General features: G+C 28.5%; 1 protein-coding gene across 1 annotated transcript in view; it reads left to right on the top strand.

Annotated features, from left to right (window-relative positions):
* LOC107446516 (UDP-glucose-glycoprotein glucosyltransferase) overlaps positions 1–16,883 on the top strand; it is a 77,218-nt gene that overhangs the window by 33,660 nt on the left and 26,675 nt on the right. The window contains exons 22-28 of the mRNA XM_071181108.1: positions 2,841–3,044; positions 3,141–3,272; positions 5,834–5,972; positions 8,828–9,065; positions 11,709–11,898; positions 14,968–15,019; positions 15,906–16,012. Of these exons, the coding sequence (XP_071037209.1) occupies positions 2,841–3,044; positions 3,141–3,272; positions 5,834–5,972; positions 8,828–9,065; positions 11,709–11,898; positions 14,968–15,019; positions 15,906–16,012 (1,062 nt within the window). The remainder of the gene's footprint in view (positions 1–2,840; positions 3,045–3,140; positions 3,273–5,833; positions 5,973–8,827; positions 9,066–11,708; positions 11,899–14,967; positions 15,020–15,905; positions 16,013–16,883) is intronic.

Genomic DNA, 16,883 nt, shown 5'->3' on the forward strand with positions numbered 1-16,883 from the left:
CTCACCTGCTTAGAAAAATGTGAAGATTTGAGATGGAATTGTCGCAAAGCGTGTTATAAAGTAAGAATTCAAATAGGTAGTTCAAAATTCGCGGATTGTAACAGTATTATATCAAAAGGAAATCGAAATTTTAGGAACTATGTGGAAATCCGTAACAATAACTTAAAAATCCTAGCGACAAGGTCGCAGTAAATGGAGTTCATCAAAAAGGGATTATTTAAACGCGTAATTTGAAATTACCCGCTCAAAACAATATAGTATTTTAACAATTAAGATTTTTAAAATCCTGGAAGAACTTTGTTTCACTAATTAGCCAAATGTGATCAATAAAGCCACCTTAATTCGTCAAAAATATGTGAAGAAAAGTGAAAGTTCTCAATTTGAAGTTTGTCGGATGAAATAATATCGTATTATAACATAGAGATTTTTAAAAAAAACATGTAAAGTTCTGTATTAATAACTACCAACAAAATTATTGACAAATCGTAAAAATTATCATATTATAATTTTATAGTCGTTAAAATTTTAGGCTCCTTGAATTTTTTCTTATCTCTGCATGAACCCTGTGTTCAAGATCTTTCCCTTCTATCTATTCTTATCAAAGCCTGTCTTACATTTTTCTTGAAGACCTAATGAAGGAATTGCTTCTGCTGAAAGAATTTGCTATACTACGTTTCACCTTAAGTTGGCACTGCAGGGAAGGGTAGGGAAAGTAATACTCCGCCTTTGAAAAGTAGTTCTTCTCTATTTTGCAATTAATTGCAGTTTAATTGTGCGTACAAATATAAATAAATGTTGCATGATAAAAAAAGTTTATCTTGAAACATGCATTAAAAGTTTTTCATGCCTAAATGTATTTAGCTTATAAATACCTTCTCAGTAAAGCAAATGTACAAAGGAGAAGGAGGTGTTTTAGTTTGGCGCTGAATTAGTTTTCAAGGCCAAGGATATTGCCACGTTGGCTATGTTTTTACGCTGGTCAGCCAGCTCTTTCCATTATCTTTACCTTTGCTTAAGTGTCCTATCTCTTGTGTAGTTCTTATTTCGCTTTCATTCACTCGCATCGCTTAATTGTTCTTTTGTTTTGTTTTTAATTAGTTATTAACTGTTAATCAATTAATTTTACAATGTTAATCTACAATTTGTTGTTTTTTACCAGTTGTTTATTGTTAGCTCGTTTTTTATAGTTATAAATTTTTTTTGTTGCATCAATTGTTAATTTTTTGTTGTAATTCCTTGTTAGATTTTTTTTTTTGTTAATTACTAAACGTTAGCATGTTTTTTTGTTAGTTTGTATTATTTTGTTACTTATTAATCAATAGCTTTTTTTCTTTTGTAAGTTATTAATCTTTAGTTTGCTTAAATATATTTCAGCAGGCAAATATATATCAGAAAAAAATTACTTTTATAGTAAAAAAAAAAAAATTTTTCTGAAAAAAATTTGAATTTTTTATTTAAAAAAAAAAAAAAAAAGGAACAGTAAATATTTGCATAGGTACCATATTTTTCATGATCAATAATTCCTGCTTATATTGACTTTTCCTTTCCCCACAAAATGCCAATGTGGGGCAAATTAACATTAAATGTACATTAATCTACAATAAATAAGTAGCATATAAAAATAAATATTTAAAACAAAGTATTTATGCGCATCTATGCATTTCTTTTTTTTACTTAGATTTCAGCAAAAAAAAATCTTTTTAAATATATATTTTTTTTCTGTTAAAATTAGTTTCGTTTAGTTAAAAAATCATAATAAGAAAATCTGCTTTTTAAATACTAATTAAGAAATCAGCTTACAACTAGTNAATCGTGTTCTTTTCTGTATTCTGTTCAAAATTTTAGTAAGATTCTTGGTTTAAAAAAAAAAAAAAAAATCGCATTTTGTTTTCTTTAACGCCAATACTGGTCACTTTCTCTCCTTTTTTTGCTACCTCATCCCCCAACCGACTTAAAAAGTAACCCAGTTTCCATGACAACGGCTGTAATCTGGTCTGCCTACCCTTCTCTCCAGTGCCAATTTAAGGTGGAATGAAGTATAATAAAAGAATTGCCACACTAGAAAATTAAGAATGATCCTGGTCACCATCAAAGGCATAGGAATTATAAAAGATGCCTTAAAAAGAAAGATTACAGATGTTTGCATCCTTTTGTAAATTTTATAAAGATGCACATGCTAAATACAAAACCTAAAAGACTTTGGAATGCAGAGAAAAGTAAACCATAAGTAAAATAGAAGATACCACAAGGAAAATCGGATAAGCTTTTTTCTAACCTGATAAAGAAAGAGCACCAAGTCAGTAATTGATGAAGGCCACTGATGTCTTATAACTGAAATAGAACAAAAATGCATGAAAGAAATAGAAGCTGATCCAGCCATGATAGATACTGACCAGAAAAAGTTAAAAATTGCCAAAAAAAAAAAGCTTTTAAGAGGGTTTTAATTGTATTATTTTCAAGTACATATTTTAATCCAGGCAAGTAAATGAAAAAAACAAAATTTGTTATTTGATATTAGTAATCTATTATTAGAATCTTTGTAATTTTGTTCATAAAATTAATGTTTGAGGTAAATTATTAATTAAGGTTGATTTTTAATTATTAAATGATTATATTAAAAAATGTGCCTGAAATAGTACATTTTTCGTTGTCCTATACTTTTTCCGATAAAAAAAAATCATATTTTTTAAAATTGTTACTTATTATTCCTGCCTTGGTTTAGTTTTTATGATTAACATAAATTTTTAGTAATTCTAAATAAATAATCATTTGTAAGTATTTAGTATTCCCCTAAAAGTGTTTTATGTTTTTTAAAATTTCATATTGTTATTCTGTTTTAGAAAGCTACTCCTCACATGCGTATTGGTCTGATTCATAACCCAAAGGATGAAAATGTGAATGGAAATTTTAGAAAAGCTGTCGATGTTGCTTTAGAAACTTTAGATTTGCATACTTCCAAGCTTTTTATCACAAAACTATTTAAAACTGGAAATGCTCAGCAAATCATTGATGGGGAAAAATCAATCACAGATTTTTCAATATCTGTAAGTAAAAAAATATTTTGGTTACAATAAAACAGTTTCTATTTATCTTGAATATATTCAGTTATGTATTGTATATTCTTTTCATATTTAATACAGAATATGGATGTTGAATCATTTTTGAAAAACATGGATACTTTTCAAGATAAACATATTGCTCTGCATAAAACTTTCTGTAAATCCGTATTGAAACTCTTGCCTGGACAGAGAGCTGTTGTTATTAATGGAAGAGTATGTATGGTTTAAAACAAAAGTTATTTTAATTACTTTTTAATTCTTTAATTAATTACTTCTGTTACATTATGTTCATGTACGTATTATTGTCTTTACATAAGGTTACCTAATGTTCATGTAAAATGTGCAAAGTAAATGGAACACTCTGCATAACTTTTGGAGTAATGATCAAATTTTAAGTGTGCAACTTTTGGACAATTTGTTTACTCAGAAACTATTTGACAGATTGCTCATAAATTTTGTATTTTGCCCTTTACAGGGATGTGATTCTTCCGTGGATTTCCGCTTTTTTCCCTTCAGATTTTTCCCGCTAATTTGCGCAGAAAAAATTTATGTGGTTTAAAAATTACACCTATCATGATATGTATTGTTGCATTTTTTAAATTCGATATAGAGTTTCATATTCACGTGATTTAAAAGCCTCATATCGGGATTCATATTCTCTCAATTTAAAATCATGCATGTGATTCATGATCATATATTCATAATTTTAAAATTAATCATCGGGATTTATAATCACATGGTTTACAAGTTTAAAAATCACACTTTTTGTCAAATTTTTGTATGTATATATATATATATTGTATATTAATTCTTGGATTTCCTCTCTTTTACTTTCTGACTACTCTCATCCCTGCATTTAAAATTAAAATTTTTAAAATGATGTAAAAATTTTCATACCTTTCATTTTAAGAGTTTTTTGGCTATAACTAAATAAGTGAATAAGTAAATAAAAAATGATTTTGTGCATCATATTTTTCTGGGATAAATGAATTTTATAATTGTGTGCAAACATTTTTCAATTCGCATGCTGAATTCTTGAGATGTAAGGAAACACCTTCAACTATGACACATGTGATAAGTTGTGATTTATAACCATTATTCCATTTTGAAAGATGGTTTTTAAATAACAGCAATTTCATAGTGATTAAATAAATTCATTAACTAACCTATGTAAGGATAATTTAAGGTTGTTTGTTGGGTGGGCCAAAATATTATAGCTCCAAAAAAATTGTGATCGATTATTTTTATTGGCTTTTTCCTGAAACCCAACAGCTGGGATATGTTTGTAAAAGTGCTAAATATAAATATTAAATTATGTGATAATATANAACAACAATTAAATTATCTTTCAAATGTAAAAAAGTTGGAAATTTTTTTCCTTAGACCTGTTATTTTGGAACAGGTATTATTTTGTATGGTAACAGCTGGAACCTGTTATTTGAAAATACCTGTTATTGCCCATCACTACTAAATATAAATATTAAATTATGTAATAATATAAATTCCTAACTTAATAAACAGTCTATTTTATTATATTTGATGAGGAATGTAGTGTAATTTTAGTTTGTATAATTCCCTAAATATTGAATTTATTTCTCTGAGATATTTCAATATTTTTCGTTAATGTAAAAAATAATGATAATCTGTAAGAAATTTCATGAAGATGAGAAATATTTTGCTTTTCCTGTAGCAAAATGATCTGAAAAAATTGTTTATTTAAAATAAAAATAATAATGATCTGCATATGAATGATTGCATAATAATGATTGCATAAGAACTTGAAACAGTTATTCCACTTCACATTAAATGACTCTCTAAAAAAATCCTGTTACATAAAAATTTTGACCTTATGCCTAGGTCTTATACAAAATTTTTTCCTTCTTTATTTTTCAAACATTGCCTTTTCATGAATTATAAGTACATTTTTTATGGCAAAAAAGTATCATTAGTAAAAAGTTTCATCAGGATTGTTGTAGTACAGTACAGAACCCGTTATCCGAAAATCAGAAAACTGGAACGAAATTCGATAAATTTTCCCGCCATTTTTTAAATTTTTTTTTTTTCCTCAAAGATTTTAGGATTTTTCTTTCTTTTTTGAAAGATGTTTACCTTACCATCATTTTGGAAATAATCATTAGTGTATTACTTCATCCTTTTTCCTTCTTCTCAAAATTATTTCCGAATATTTGTTTTTTTTAGTTGGATTTAACAATAAAAAAACGGCTTTTTGTAGCGATTCAGAAAACCGGAAAAATCAGTTATCTAGAATAGCGATGATCCCGATCGTTCCGGATAATCGGTTCCCTACTGTAGTATCAAATTGTTATTATAAATTCTAAGTATATATCTGTTGTAGCAGTTTTGATACCTAAAATTGTTAATCGAAGTGAGAGGAAATTCTTTTTTCATAAAGCCTGTATTCAGAGCACAGTACTGAGTTTAAATTTTTGGTTAAGGATTTTAAGTTCAAAATTTAGATTGTTGATATGTTTAATTCTGTATAGGAATTCAATTTTGACTATTAGTCTGTTAAATTTTATTTTAGTGTGAGAGAATTCTGTTTTGCTAAAGAAGTGTATGAGTATTTTTAAACCTAATTATTTATTGAGATTAAGCTTTAAATTTATATTATTATGAAATTTAAATTATTAGTGAGAAAATTCTGTCTCTGAACAACCTGCTACACATAATTGATTCTAAACTATTGCCTTGAATTGCATGCATATTTTTCGGCATAATTTTTCTTAAACAAATATGTAATGTTTAAATTTTAGATTGTTGGTCCATTTGATGAGGATGAAGAATTCATTCAAGAAGATTTTCATTTGTTAGAAGTGTATTCTAAAAGCTTGTATAGTGACAAACTAGTATCAGAATTAGAAAAAGGTGTGGAAAAATCTAGAAAGAATAGGTAAGTTCATCTAAATTATATTTACTTTTAACTTTATCACAAAATAATCAATGTTTTTGCAGAGGTGCCAACTCTTATAATTTATCCTTAATNATTAACACCTCATTACCATTAGTTATAGATTGTGCTGAAAATGATTTTGTGAATTAATATGTAAAACCAGTAGGGTTGTTTTTAAAAAAATATAAATTTTAGTCCATAATACATATACTCTCTTCTCTCTATATAGGCAAAGCATTTAGGTATTATATTTGAAATTAATTATTGCCACAACAAGCATTGTTGCTTCTAGTAAAATAGAAGAAAATAATTTTTAAAATTGGTCTTAGATTAAGGTCCTTGAATATTTTGTTGAGGTCCTTGAAAAGTCCTGGAAAGTCCTTGAATTTCAATCTCATCATAGAGTGGGAACCCTGTATTACATTGGGCTTTGAGCTACTGAGTCCATGTTGCTTGGTGCTGCCGAAACTTCTATTATTTTTGAATTTGCTTAAGTTGTTTTGGCACTTAGTGAATCTCTTTATATCAATCACTTTAATGTAAAATTAGTTTGGTAAGTTCTGTTTTTGCATAATATTTAACTATAAATTGTTAAATATTGAAGCATAAGTTAAAAAGGTGAAATAAGCTGTAATAATATTCAAAAAAGAAAAAATTTTCTGTTCTCTAGTTTTATCCCAAAAAGAAAATATCAATTAAGCAGTCAAGCTTAAGATTTGATTACATTTTTTTAATAGTTTTCCAGGCAAAAGGATATGTAGTCGAACCTTGATCTGTTATTCCCGCATATTTCATTTTCCTCTATATATTTTTTTGTTTGAATGATCCCTTTACAAATACTGTTCTTATAATGTTAAAATACCCATTTAGATCAATTTTGAAGCAAGAAGATTCCCACTTCTATCATTCAGTTATTCTATTGAATTTAAAATATATATATAAATTTTTCGTTTTGAGATGAAAAATACTAATTCCTGTTGCTAATGATGAATAAGAAAATGAGGATTTTGGGAAAATACCTCAAACATTACATTTAAACATTATACTTCAAATAAGGAAAATGTTACTGGGTTAGGAAATGGTTGCAGAAGGTGAATAAGTGCAACGTGATAACGATGGAGAAAGCGAACTTGGCCAAAACTATTGAAAACATTTGCAGAGCCTTTGAAACAATAGGAAGCTTTCTGTATTCATATAAACTTACAGGAAATGAGCATCAATTTGTTATAAATGTTGAAAATTTATTGTCTGCACTGAGAAGAAAAGAATGTGTTCAAACCAAAATTTTTAAACATTTTAAAGTATAAGTAAATGTGTTCTATTAATCATTCTTTTGCATAATAGAAACGATTGCATTAAGTACATAATTTTTTTTAATTAAAATATTTTAGACTAATTATAAATATATTTATTTTTCAAATCTATTTCTTCTTCATACATTTCCCCGTTACTATTTGATATTTGACCCGCATTCATAATTTTTCTGCATCTTTCATTCGTAATGAATGGTTTCTTTAATGACGATCGATCGAAATTCTACTGTATATTTTTATGATGCATTTTTATGATAAAGTGATCCATATAAAATATTCTAATAAGAAACACTAAAAGAGAATTTTAGTTGAAAATGGAATGCATTAATTTTTAACCAGTTTTACTAATGTTTGAATAAGTTGTAAAATTTCATACAATTTCTTCTTTCTTTCTCTAGTTTTTCCCATTTCAGTCAGAAAAAAGAAGTTTGGAAATATTGGTTCCAGTTTTTAATACTTTTACTGAAAACAAATGTGATACTTGTATTTGCATGCATTCTTTTTTATTATTGAAGAAACTTCTTGCATGCATAAATTCATAATTAGAAGCTGAACATTATCAGAAGCTACAACTTCTCTCCTTATGTGATATTGCTGTATATGAACTGCATCTTGCTTATTGTTAGCATTTCATATATATTTAGAGTTTGAGCCCGGTCATTTTTAGTCATTAAAAGAGCCCACATTTTAATGACCTAAAAAATCCCTTTAAATGCCCTTAAAAAATTCTCTTAAAAATGCAAGAAATGCTTTATTATTTAGGGAAAAGTATTTAAATAAATGTCTTCTAAAGTGATTGCTATGAAAAAGATGGTGTAAAATTCAAAGATGAGCTCTTGATTAAAACAATAACAAAGTTTTTTTTAATACATTAAGCATACATATGCCTTCATTGAATTCTTAAAACAATCTATTATATTCACATTATAAAATGCCATCTAGTGGCTCGAAATTACATTTTCGTAATTAAGATACAATCTAGTGGTTTGGAATTACATTTTCATAATTAAGATACCATCTAGTGGCTTGGAATTACATTTTCACAATTAAGATACAATCTAGTGGCTTGGAATTACATTTTCTTATTTAAGATACAATCTAGTGGCTTGGAATTACATTTTCATTATTAAGATATCTAGTGGCTTGTAATTACATTTTCATAATTAAGATACAATCTAGTGGCTTGGAATTACATTTCCATAACTAAGATACCATCTAGTGGCTTATAATTTTATCGGATTTAACAGATGGTATTATTAAAAAACAATTTTATTTTTATTCGAAGAGTTTATACTTCACCTATTAATATACTAGAGATTTTCTTCATTATTTGGAAGCCAGAGTTCTGAAAATGACTCAAAACAAAATTGTAATAAAAAGCCCAAAGCCAAAGAAATACTAAAAAATTGAAAAAAGGAAATTCCTGAAACTTAAAATATACTAAAAAAAAAAGTCTCAATATTAAAAAAAATGAAGAATAACAATGCTCTGAAAGAAAAAAAAATTGTTGTAAAATATGAATGTCATCAAAATCTGAACCTTAGTCCTTTTAACTATGAAATATGTAATTATTGAGATTTTTTTACTATTTTTTAGTGTGGTAAAAATACCTGCTGCTGATACTGAGGAGCCTGCTCATGAAGTTGTGGTTATTGTTGACCCTGTTTCTAAGGGGGCGGCAAAATTGTCTTCGATACTTATGGTGCTACAAAGAGTTATTAACGCGCATTTCACTATTTTCTTAAACTGTGTTGATAAGCATTCTGCCATGCCTTTACAAAGGTAAATTTTGCTTAATTCTTATGCATGAATTTGCATAATTTAGTTTTAAAAAGTTTTTTTTGTCTCAAATTTAAACTTAGTTTTAATTTATAACTTAATATAAGATCATTTAAATTAAAAATTAAAATTGCTGAAAACTAAAAAAGTAAATGTTATTATTTTTTCTCCTTGTTTTATAGACTAACATTTATTCATTTTTTCACCCTTAGTATAGCCCATTGAACAAATAGTCTGGCATTCAAAAGTTTGAATTTTGTTTTATTCTCAATTTTTTGTGTAATTAACATTGTGTAATGCTTTTACAATGAGCTAAAATAAGAGATGAAGCTTTTCTTTATGAACGAAAACAATGTATAATGAAAACATTGCTCGTAAAATACTATATCATTCCCATTTGTTGTCAAAAATAGAAATTGTGTGTTTTTAACTTTGTTAAGTTTGTATCTTATGTTAAATTATTTGAATCTGTTCGAATTTTTTCTTATTTAAACATTGCTTTATTTTAATTATCTTTCATTGAAGTGATACAGTGATCTGAAATTGCATTTTGTGTGATCAAGTCTACTCGCAGGTTGGTAAAAGGATGATACATTATTCATGACTACTTTTAAAATGTTACATCGTTTTATTAATAAAAATACTACCCCTGGGATGTTCTAAAAAAAACTTTGCATGGAAGATAAATTTTTTAACATAACAGAAAAAATCTTTTGTTTACACTTTTTATTGTTTTACAATTTTATATTTACGTTAATACCCACTAGATTCTTGTTGACACATGTTTTTTTTAATTAATTGCAAATTCTTTTATTTGAAAAAAAAAACTTCTCTTGGCAACAGGTGTTTTCACATATTTCTCATGCTTTCAGGGTGGCCACCCACCTGAAAAACCTTGAAAACCTGGAATTATGAGGGAATTTTTTTTATACTGGAAAAAACCTGGAAATATCAGGGAGATTTGGATAAAAACCTGGAAAAATCAGGGAATTTTAAAGAAAAGCTGGAAATTTTTTCTTGGATAATTTTTTTAATTTCTCTATTTTAAATTATTTACTAATTTTTTTAATTTAAATTATTTCATCCATTATACCCACTTTTTTAACGGAAATGTATCGCCAAACAGTTGAAATATCATCGACTCAGCGATACTTCGCTTGCATGAAAATTCGCTCCATTACAGCTCGGTTAAACTAGAATGCCAAAATTCTCCCACGATTGCTAAATGAATGTAGAAACCTTTGACGGTTGAGGGACTGTGCAATTTAGAAAGATTTTGGTGAAGGTGGAAAAAGGGATTAGGATATTAGCTTCTGTTTTTAAATTTTGTCCTTGGGCTNCCTTGGGCTGAATCCATTTATGACTCAAGTTTGTTCCGATGCTTTGGTGGTAATTTTTTTTCTTTCTATTTTGACGAAATGTTTTCATATTTTTAACATTGTAAAATTCTACAAAAATTAGTTGGTTATAATTTAATAAGAATACATTTTACATTGCACTCTTTTTCTGAAGTCTTTTCTATTCCCATTCAAAGAAATCTGTGAATTATTTTTTTCAGCAAGCCAACCAATCACACATTTTTTTTACAATCGCTCAAAGCAATGTTTGTCTACAAATCATTACAATTGTTACATTAATGCTAATTTTTTCTATTCCATTTTAACCTTTTATAACATATTTTAATTTTAAAAGAAGATTTTTTTAAGAACCAATTATATATTAATATCTAATTTTGCTCTTTTGTTGGTCAATATATGATTTTTGATTCAAAATTTTGTACCAAAATATTAAAAAATAAATAAAAAGTCTTGCCAAATTGTCGAAAAAAATTTTTTTTTTTCAAAATGATATGTTAAAAAAATAACATTTTGAATAAAATACTCTATAATACAGACACTTTTCTTGTACACATCCTACACTTTATAAGAAAAAGGAAACGAAAACCTGGAAATTTTAAGATTTTTATCTGGAAAACCTGGAAAAATCAGGGAAATTTGAAATCTGATTTGAGTGGCCACCCTGTGCTTTACGTATGCTGAGTGAATAATTTTAATTTTGTTGTATTTTATTTTAAAAAAAATTTTTTTTTTCACTTCTAAATATTTAGAAAAAGTAGTAAATTATTTCAGAATTTAATACAATATACCTGATTTTCCTATCAGTCTTCCATAAATATGCACCATTGCTCATCCATGTGAAAAATGTCAATTATTTAACATTTTGAATTCATTTAAATTGTATAAAATTTGCCCTATTCTGAGAGTATCAGAAAATATGGTGCACTGATTGAAAGACGGTAACATGGTTGTTTATTTTGTTGATCATAAATTTGTACACCTGTACATTTTATTGAACATGGTACATTTTATTCAACATGGGACAAAATTTCCGTCACCCCATTTCAATTTGACTCCATCTTGTATGTGTTTCCATTCCAACTCTAATCTGAATTCCTTACTCTTACTTAATTTCTCCTGCTTGTATTTTTAATTCATGGTGAATCTCTGAACTTTTTTTAGATGCGCTATGTGTATTTTAGGAAACATACAAATAAGAACAGCATGCTGTATTGAATTGTATTATATACGAAATTAATTTATGCTGATATTATTGCAAATTTATTTCATCAATTTTTCTAACTTGCAGCTTTTACCGTTTTGTGTTAAATGAGGAGCCAGTGTTTGGATCTGATGGCAACTTTGGTCTTGCTCCGTTTGCCAAATTTTCTGGCTTACCGTCGACCCCACTCTTTACCCTTGGAATGATAACTCCTGAAAATTGGTTAGTGGAAGTAGTGAAATCTCCTTATGATTTAGACAACATCCATTTGGAACAAGTAAAGTTTATTTTTCAGGCTCTTCAGATTTAAACAGTGAATAATGTTGATTTAAATGTTAAAACATTGAATATATCCGTAAAATGTTATATTAAATATTGTTATAATATTTTATGGTGTTATATTATGTTGTTATATTATATTGTTATGTTAAACATAATATTTTTAAAAATTGCATATGTATTAAGCTCTCTTTTTTAAGTGATAAACAACTCAACTAATATGTTATGCCATCTTAATTTTATATTCATTGAATATCTGAAATGTTGATAATTTATGTTAACAGTTATTCAAACTCTTTTTTCAATCAATCCAGTGTACCCGCATCTCTCGTTTTCCTGTTCGTGATCATCTTGTTTCAATGGCTCATCAATAATGCTAATCTAATAGTAACAAACTTGGGCGGGCCAGGATAGCCTGGTCGGTAGGGCGCTGGGCCCATGTCTGAGAGTTCGTGGGTTTGAACCCCGCCGGCCGAAGACTTCCTGTGTAGTAAGTGGTGACTGATGCACGTTTGATCTGCCGAGTCGCAAAGTCCTCAATGTTCCCATAACAAATCAATACCTCCGAGAATACTGGATAGGAGATTGATCGTTCTCTGATTCAGGTCAAAATTATGATCTGTGGATGAATGAATGAATGTATGAATGGGTCCGCCCTATAAACGGGTGTGGCAGAAGTCGAATTCTTGGCCATAGATGGCGTCCCTGGAAAACAAGAACAATCGCACCCCTCTGCCTTGACAGGCATACGTCAACAACAACAAAAATGGTTGTTTAGGTCGTTTTTTAAACTAGCCTATTCCCATGTCTATCTTTTGGGAATTCCTTTGATATTAAAAAATAATAATAAATAAATTCATTTCATATTGAGAAGGAAGAAAGTAACTCCTGATGCTTATGATGAAGAAGAAAATGATGATTTGTTCCTTTTTAGAAAAATGCTTTGCATATCATGTTTTATATTTTTGCATTAAATTAAAAAAAATTTTGAAACTGGTAATGCTGTTGGTTCGAAAAATGATTGCAGAGGCTGAAGAAGCGCGAAGTAACTTCAATGAAGGCAGCACAATAGAACTGCGATCAAGACTAACATTTGTGCATCGAAGCGTTTGAAACGATGAGGAACTTTCTGTAATCACGCAAACTTGTAAAAAATGAACAGCAATCTGCTAATAATGTCGAAAGTTGTTTGTTTGCATTGAGAAGAAAAAAATGTGTTTAAACCAAAATTTCCAAATATTTTAAAAAACATGCTTGTCAATCTTCCTTTTGCATCGTAAATATTTTTGCAGTGAGAAGATATTTTTTTGAACATAATTTTTTCATACTTATTATGAATATTTTAACCTATTCATTATTATTAACTTATTATTCATACAATTTTACGTAAATTTTTATCATTTTATGTTGACCTTCTTCAGCACGACAGCCCCTTACAGACCTTGGCTGCCTCAACCACGCGTAGCCTCCAACGCCTCCTATCCATGGCGACTTTTTTCCAGTTGTTAATCTTTATTACTTTGAGATCTTTAGTAGTGTCTTCCAGCCATCTTGTTGGAGGTCTTCCTCTGGCCCAAGATCCAGAAGGATTTTTAAAGGTGGCGATTCATACTGCATTGTTTTCTGGACCTCTGCAGATATGGCCACGCCATCTTAATCTATTGCTTCGGATGACCTGCACTATCTGTGGCTGTCCATAGAGTCTATATAATTTAAAGTTGTATCTGATTCGCCAGCAGCCCCTTTCCTGTACTGGGCCAAAAATATTTCTAAGGATTTTCCTTTCAAAAACCCCAAGAATACGCTGAGTGTCTGCGTTTAGTGTCCATGTTTCACTTGTATAGAGCAATACAGGTAGAATAAGAGTCTTATAAATTTTAATTTTTGACCTACTTTTATCATTTTCAATGTCTATCAATAGTCTCACGAGGTTCTACTCTGTTAGTCTTAAGACCCCTTGCTCATAAGTCTGTTGGCTAGGTCTTTTTGCCATAGTTTGTTTAGACAAATATATGTCCATCACTCAATTCTTTTCATGTGCATGTTATTAATCAGTTATTCATGATTTACAGTTTTTAGCCCTGTCTTCATCATAGCATACATAAATATGATATTCCTATCAGACTATATTCAATATGGTTCAATTAACAAAATTGACACCTTGTGGGATTTTTTCTTTCTTATTTCATTTTCTTTCGTCACGTGGTTCAGTTATATTGTGTGAATCAGAACTAATGCTGTCAAGCCCATTGATCTGGCAGGAACTGGACGATCGTGCTGATGTAGGCCTAGTGACAAAGGTTTCACACGGCAAGAGTTGTGAATAAAATTCGAATTATTTCTATATTTAATGAAACGTTTACTGTAGTCACCTTAGTTTTTTTGCTATAGCCTTCTCAAACCGTGTAGCGAATTATAAATTACCCCATATTTTTTTCAATGATCTTTCTATCTTCAAAAGTAAAATACCTCACTATAACTTCGTCAATCAGTCATGAATTGTGTTAGTTGAACTTCAGTTTCTTAACTTTTAACTTTCTTATATATTCTTATATTACATCAATTCCAAAATCAATTGCATGTTGAACAAAACCTGTTTTTTATAACCGTATTGAAGATTTTAAAATTAACTCTCTTAGTAAACATGCTTCATAATATTTTTATTTAAAATCCAGAATCTTTTAATATTTTGACTTACAAATTATCTTTTCTTTGTTCTCTCTTACTGGTGTAAATATTTAGTTTCATCAAACCATTGTTTGCTTAAAATAATCTTACATTAATTGCAATAAAGATGATTTATTTTTATTGCTCCTTCTTACAATTGACCTTGGGAATGTTTCTTTGATTATTTTCTTACATCAAGTCTGTTATGTTAATATTTTTTAACTTTATTTTAAAAATTATTTAAATGAATTTCTGCTTTTCAATGAATAGTTTAATAGTGTTCTATTTATACAAGATTTATATATTACTCTACTTGTGAGAACTTGACTGTAAAATTTTATTGGTGCATGAGATGTTAACATAATAATTCAAATCATATATTTATGGTACATATTTTTAGGTTGAAAGCAATGTTCATGCTGATTTTGAATTAGAACATCTTCTTATTGAAGGTAAGACTTTTAAAATACTCATACAAAGTGTCAAAGAACAGAAAACTCAAATTAAAAAATAGAATATGAAAATTTTTATTTAAGCTTGAATCATGGTGAAAAATTTTTTTAAAAAGTGCTTAAAGGTGCTTATTTTCGATTTTCATTTTTTTAAAAGCCCTTAAAGGTGCTTTCTTCATTGTGTGTTTTTAAAAAGTGCTTAATGTTTTTGTGTGTGTGTGCTTGGTGTTTTAAAAGTGCCTTTTCGAAAATAAGATTTTCAAAAAGGTATTGTCGGCTTTTGCCATGTATTATGTAAAAATTTGCTTTTCGCATTGTCCTATTGAACGTTTTTGCAATTCATTCGACAACAATCTATTTCGGTGTACCCTCGGTTGGTAGCGTATGAAAGTGCCAATCATTTTACATGTTTGATGAAATACATGCAAGCCTGCATGTGCGTCTACTTAGCTGGGTTCGGTGAGATTTTTACACTCTCATGCACATTTTGCAAGATACTCTCGATTTCAGGCTTCATTTCCACCCTCTGAAATTGAACCGAAAAATTTCTTGATTATTTTATAATGGCTAATATAATCAAGAAAAGAGTTCTTGGTCAGAAACTAGCTCTATCACGATCATGTAAAGTCTTTGAAAATTATTTTACATTTTGTCAATGTACATAATGCTTAAAAATATTTTTTGAGTGCTTAAAAGCTGCTTATTTTTTGTTGAAAGATTTGGCTACGCACCCTGTGAATTAGATGCATTGAAATTATGTATGATTAGAATAAATATAGAATGATAATAAAAATTTTAATGTTCCTTTTTACTTAGAAGTTGTCATTCTTTAGATTATAAATTATTGACCAATGCTAGAATGATTTTATTTAATAATTTATTTTAGGGCATTGTTTTGAACAATCTTCAGGAAATCCACCCAGGGGTTTACAGTTCACATTGGGCACAAAGAAAAAGCCTGAAGTAGTGGATACAATAGTCATGGCTAATTTGGTTTGTCAAATGAATTATTTGTTATATTAATGAAGCAAAATACATAGTATGAAAGCACTAATATTGTAGTTAAGCACAAATATTGTAGTTAAGAGACAAATATTTCAGTATTATCAGAAACATTGTCATCAGTGTCAAGACACAGTAATCATAATTTCACAATTGTTTTTTTATTTTTATTTTTTTTAGCCTGCTGTAAATTTGTACTATGTAAATTCATTGCCTTACATTTGTTAAGGCAGAAGGGAGTAAGGGCACGTTTCAAAATCTAAATTGTGAGAAATTAATAAAAATTAAAATGTAAAATTAATTAAAATATAAAATTATAAATGAAATAATTAAAAACAGGTATCTTCTGGAATAAAGCAGTTCCTAATTAAAAAATAACATTTTGCATTTTTAATGCTACTGTCATGATTCAAATTTACAAATCACTCAAGATTATAAACAGGGGTCTGTCTAAGATCTTCTGAGAGGTACTTATTTTGTGAAAATTTAGACATAACTTGTGAAAAATTAAAAATTGTATTAAAACTCTGCACGAAAATATAGATTTATCGTTTCTCAAGGGATACAAAAATAAAATTTTGAGAAAAAGTATTTTGTGAAGCTGCCGTTTTTCCTAAAGTTGAATTTGTGAAGGTACCGCTAAACTGTAGTAAATTCAGCCTGGACAGACCACTGATAAACTACATGTTAAAGCTGGTATGAATTTGCACACCTTAAGACATTGTGAGAAATGAATATTATAATCACAGATTGATGTCTAACATTCTTAAGTCATCTATTTCTTTAGCCGTTATAGAGGAATGTGCGCTTTTATTTTGAAGAACCTTAACTAACCCTTCCTTATTTTATTGAAAATGCATTA

This window comes from Parasteatoda tepidariorum, chromosome 5 (genome assembly GCF_043381705.1).
Source record: "Parasteatoda tepidariorum isolate YZ-2023 chromosome 5, CAS_Ptep_4.0, whole genome shotgun sequence".
NCBI lineage: Eukaryota > Metazoa > Arthropoda > Arachnida > Araneae > Theridiidae > Parasteatoda > Parasteatoda tepidariorum.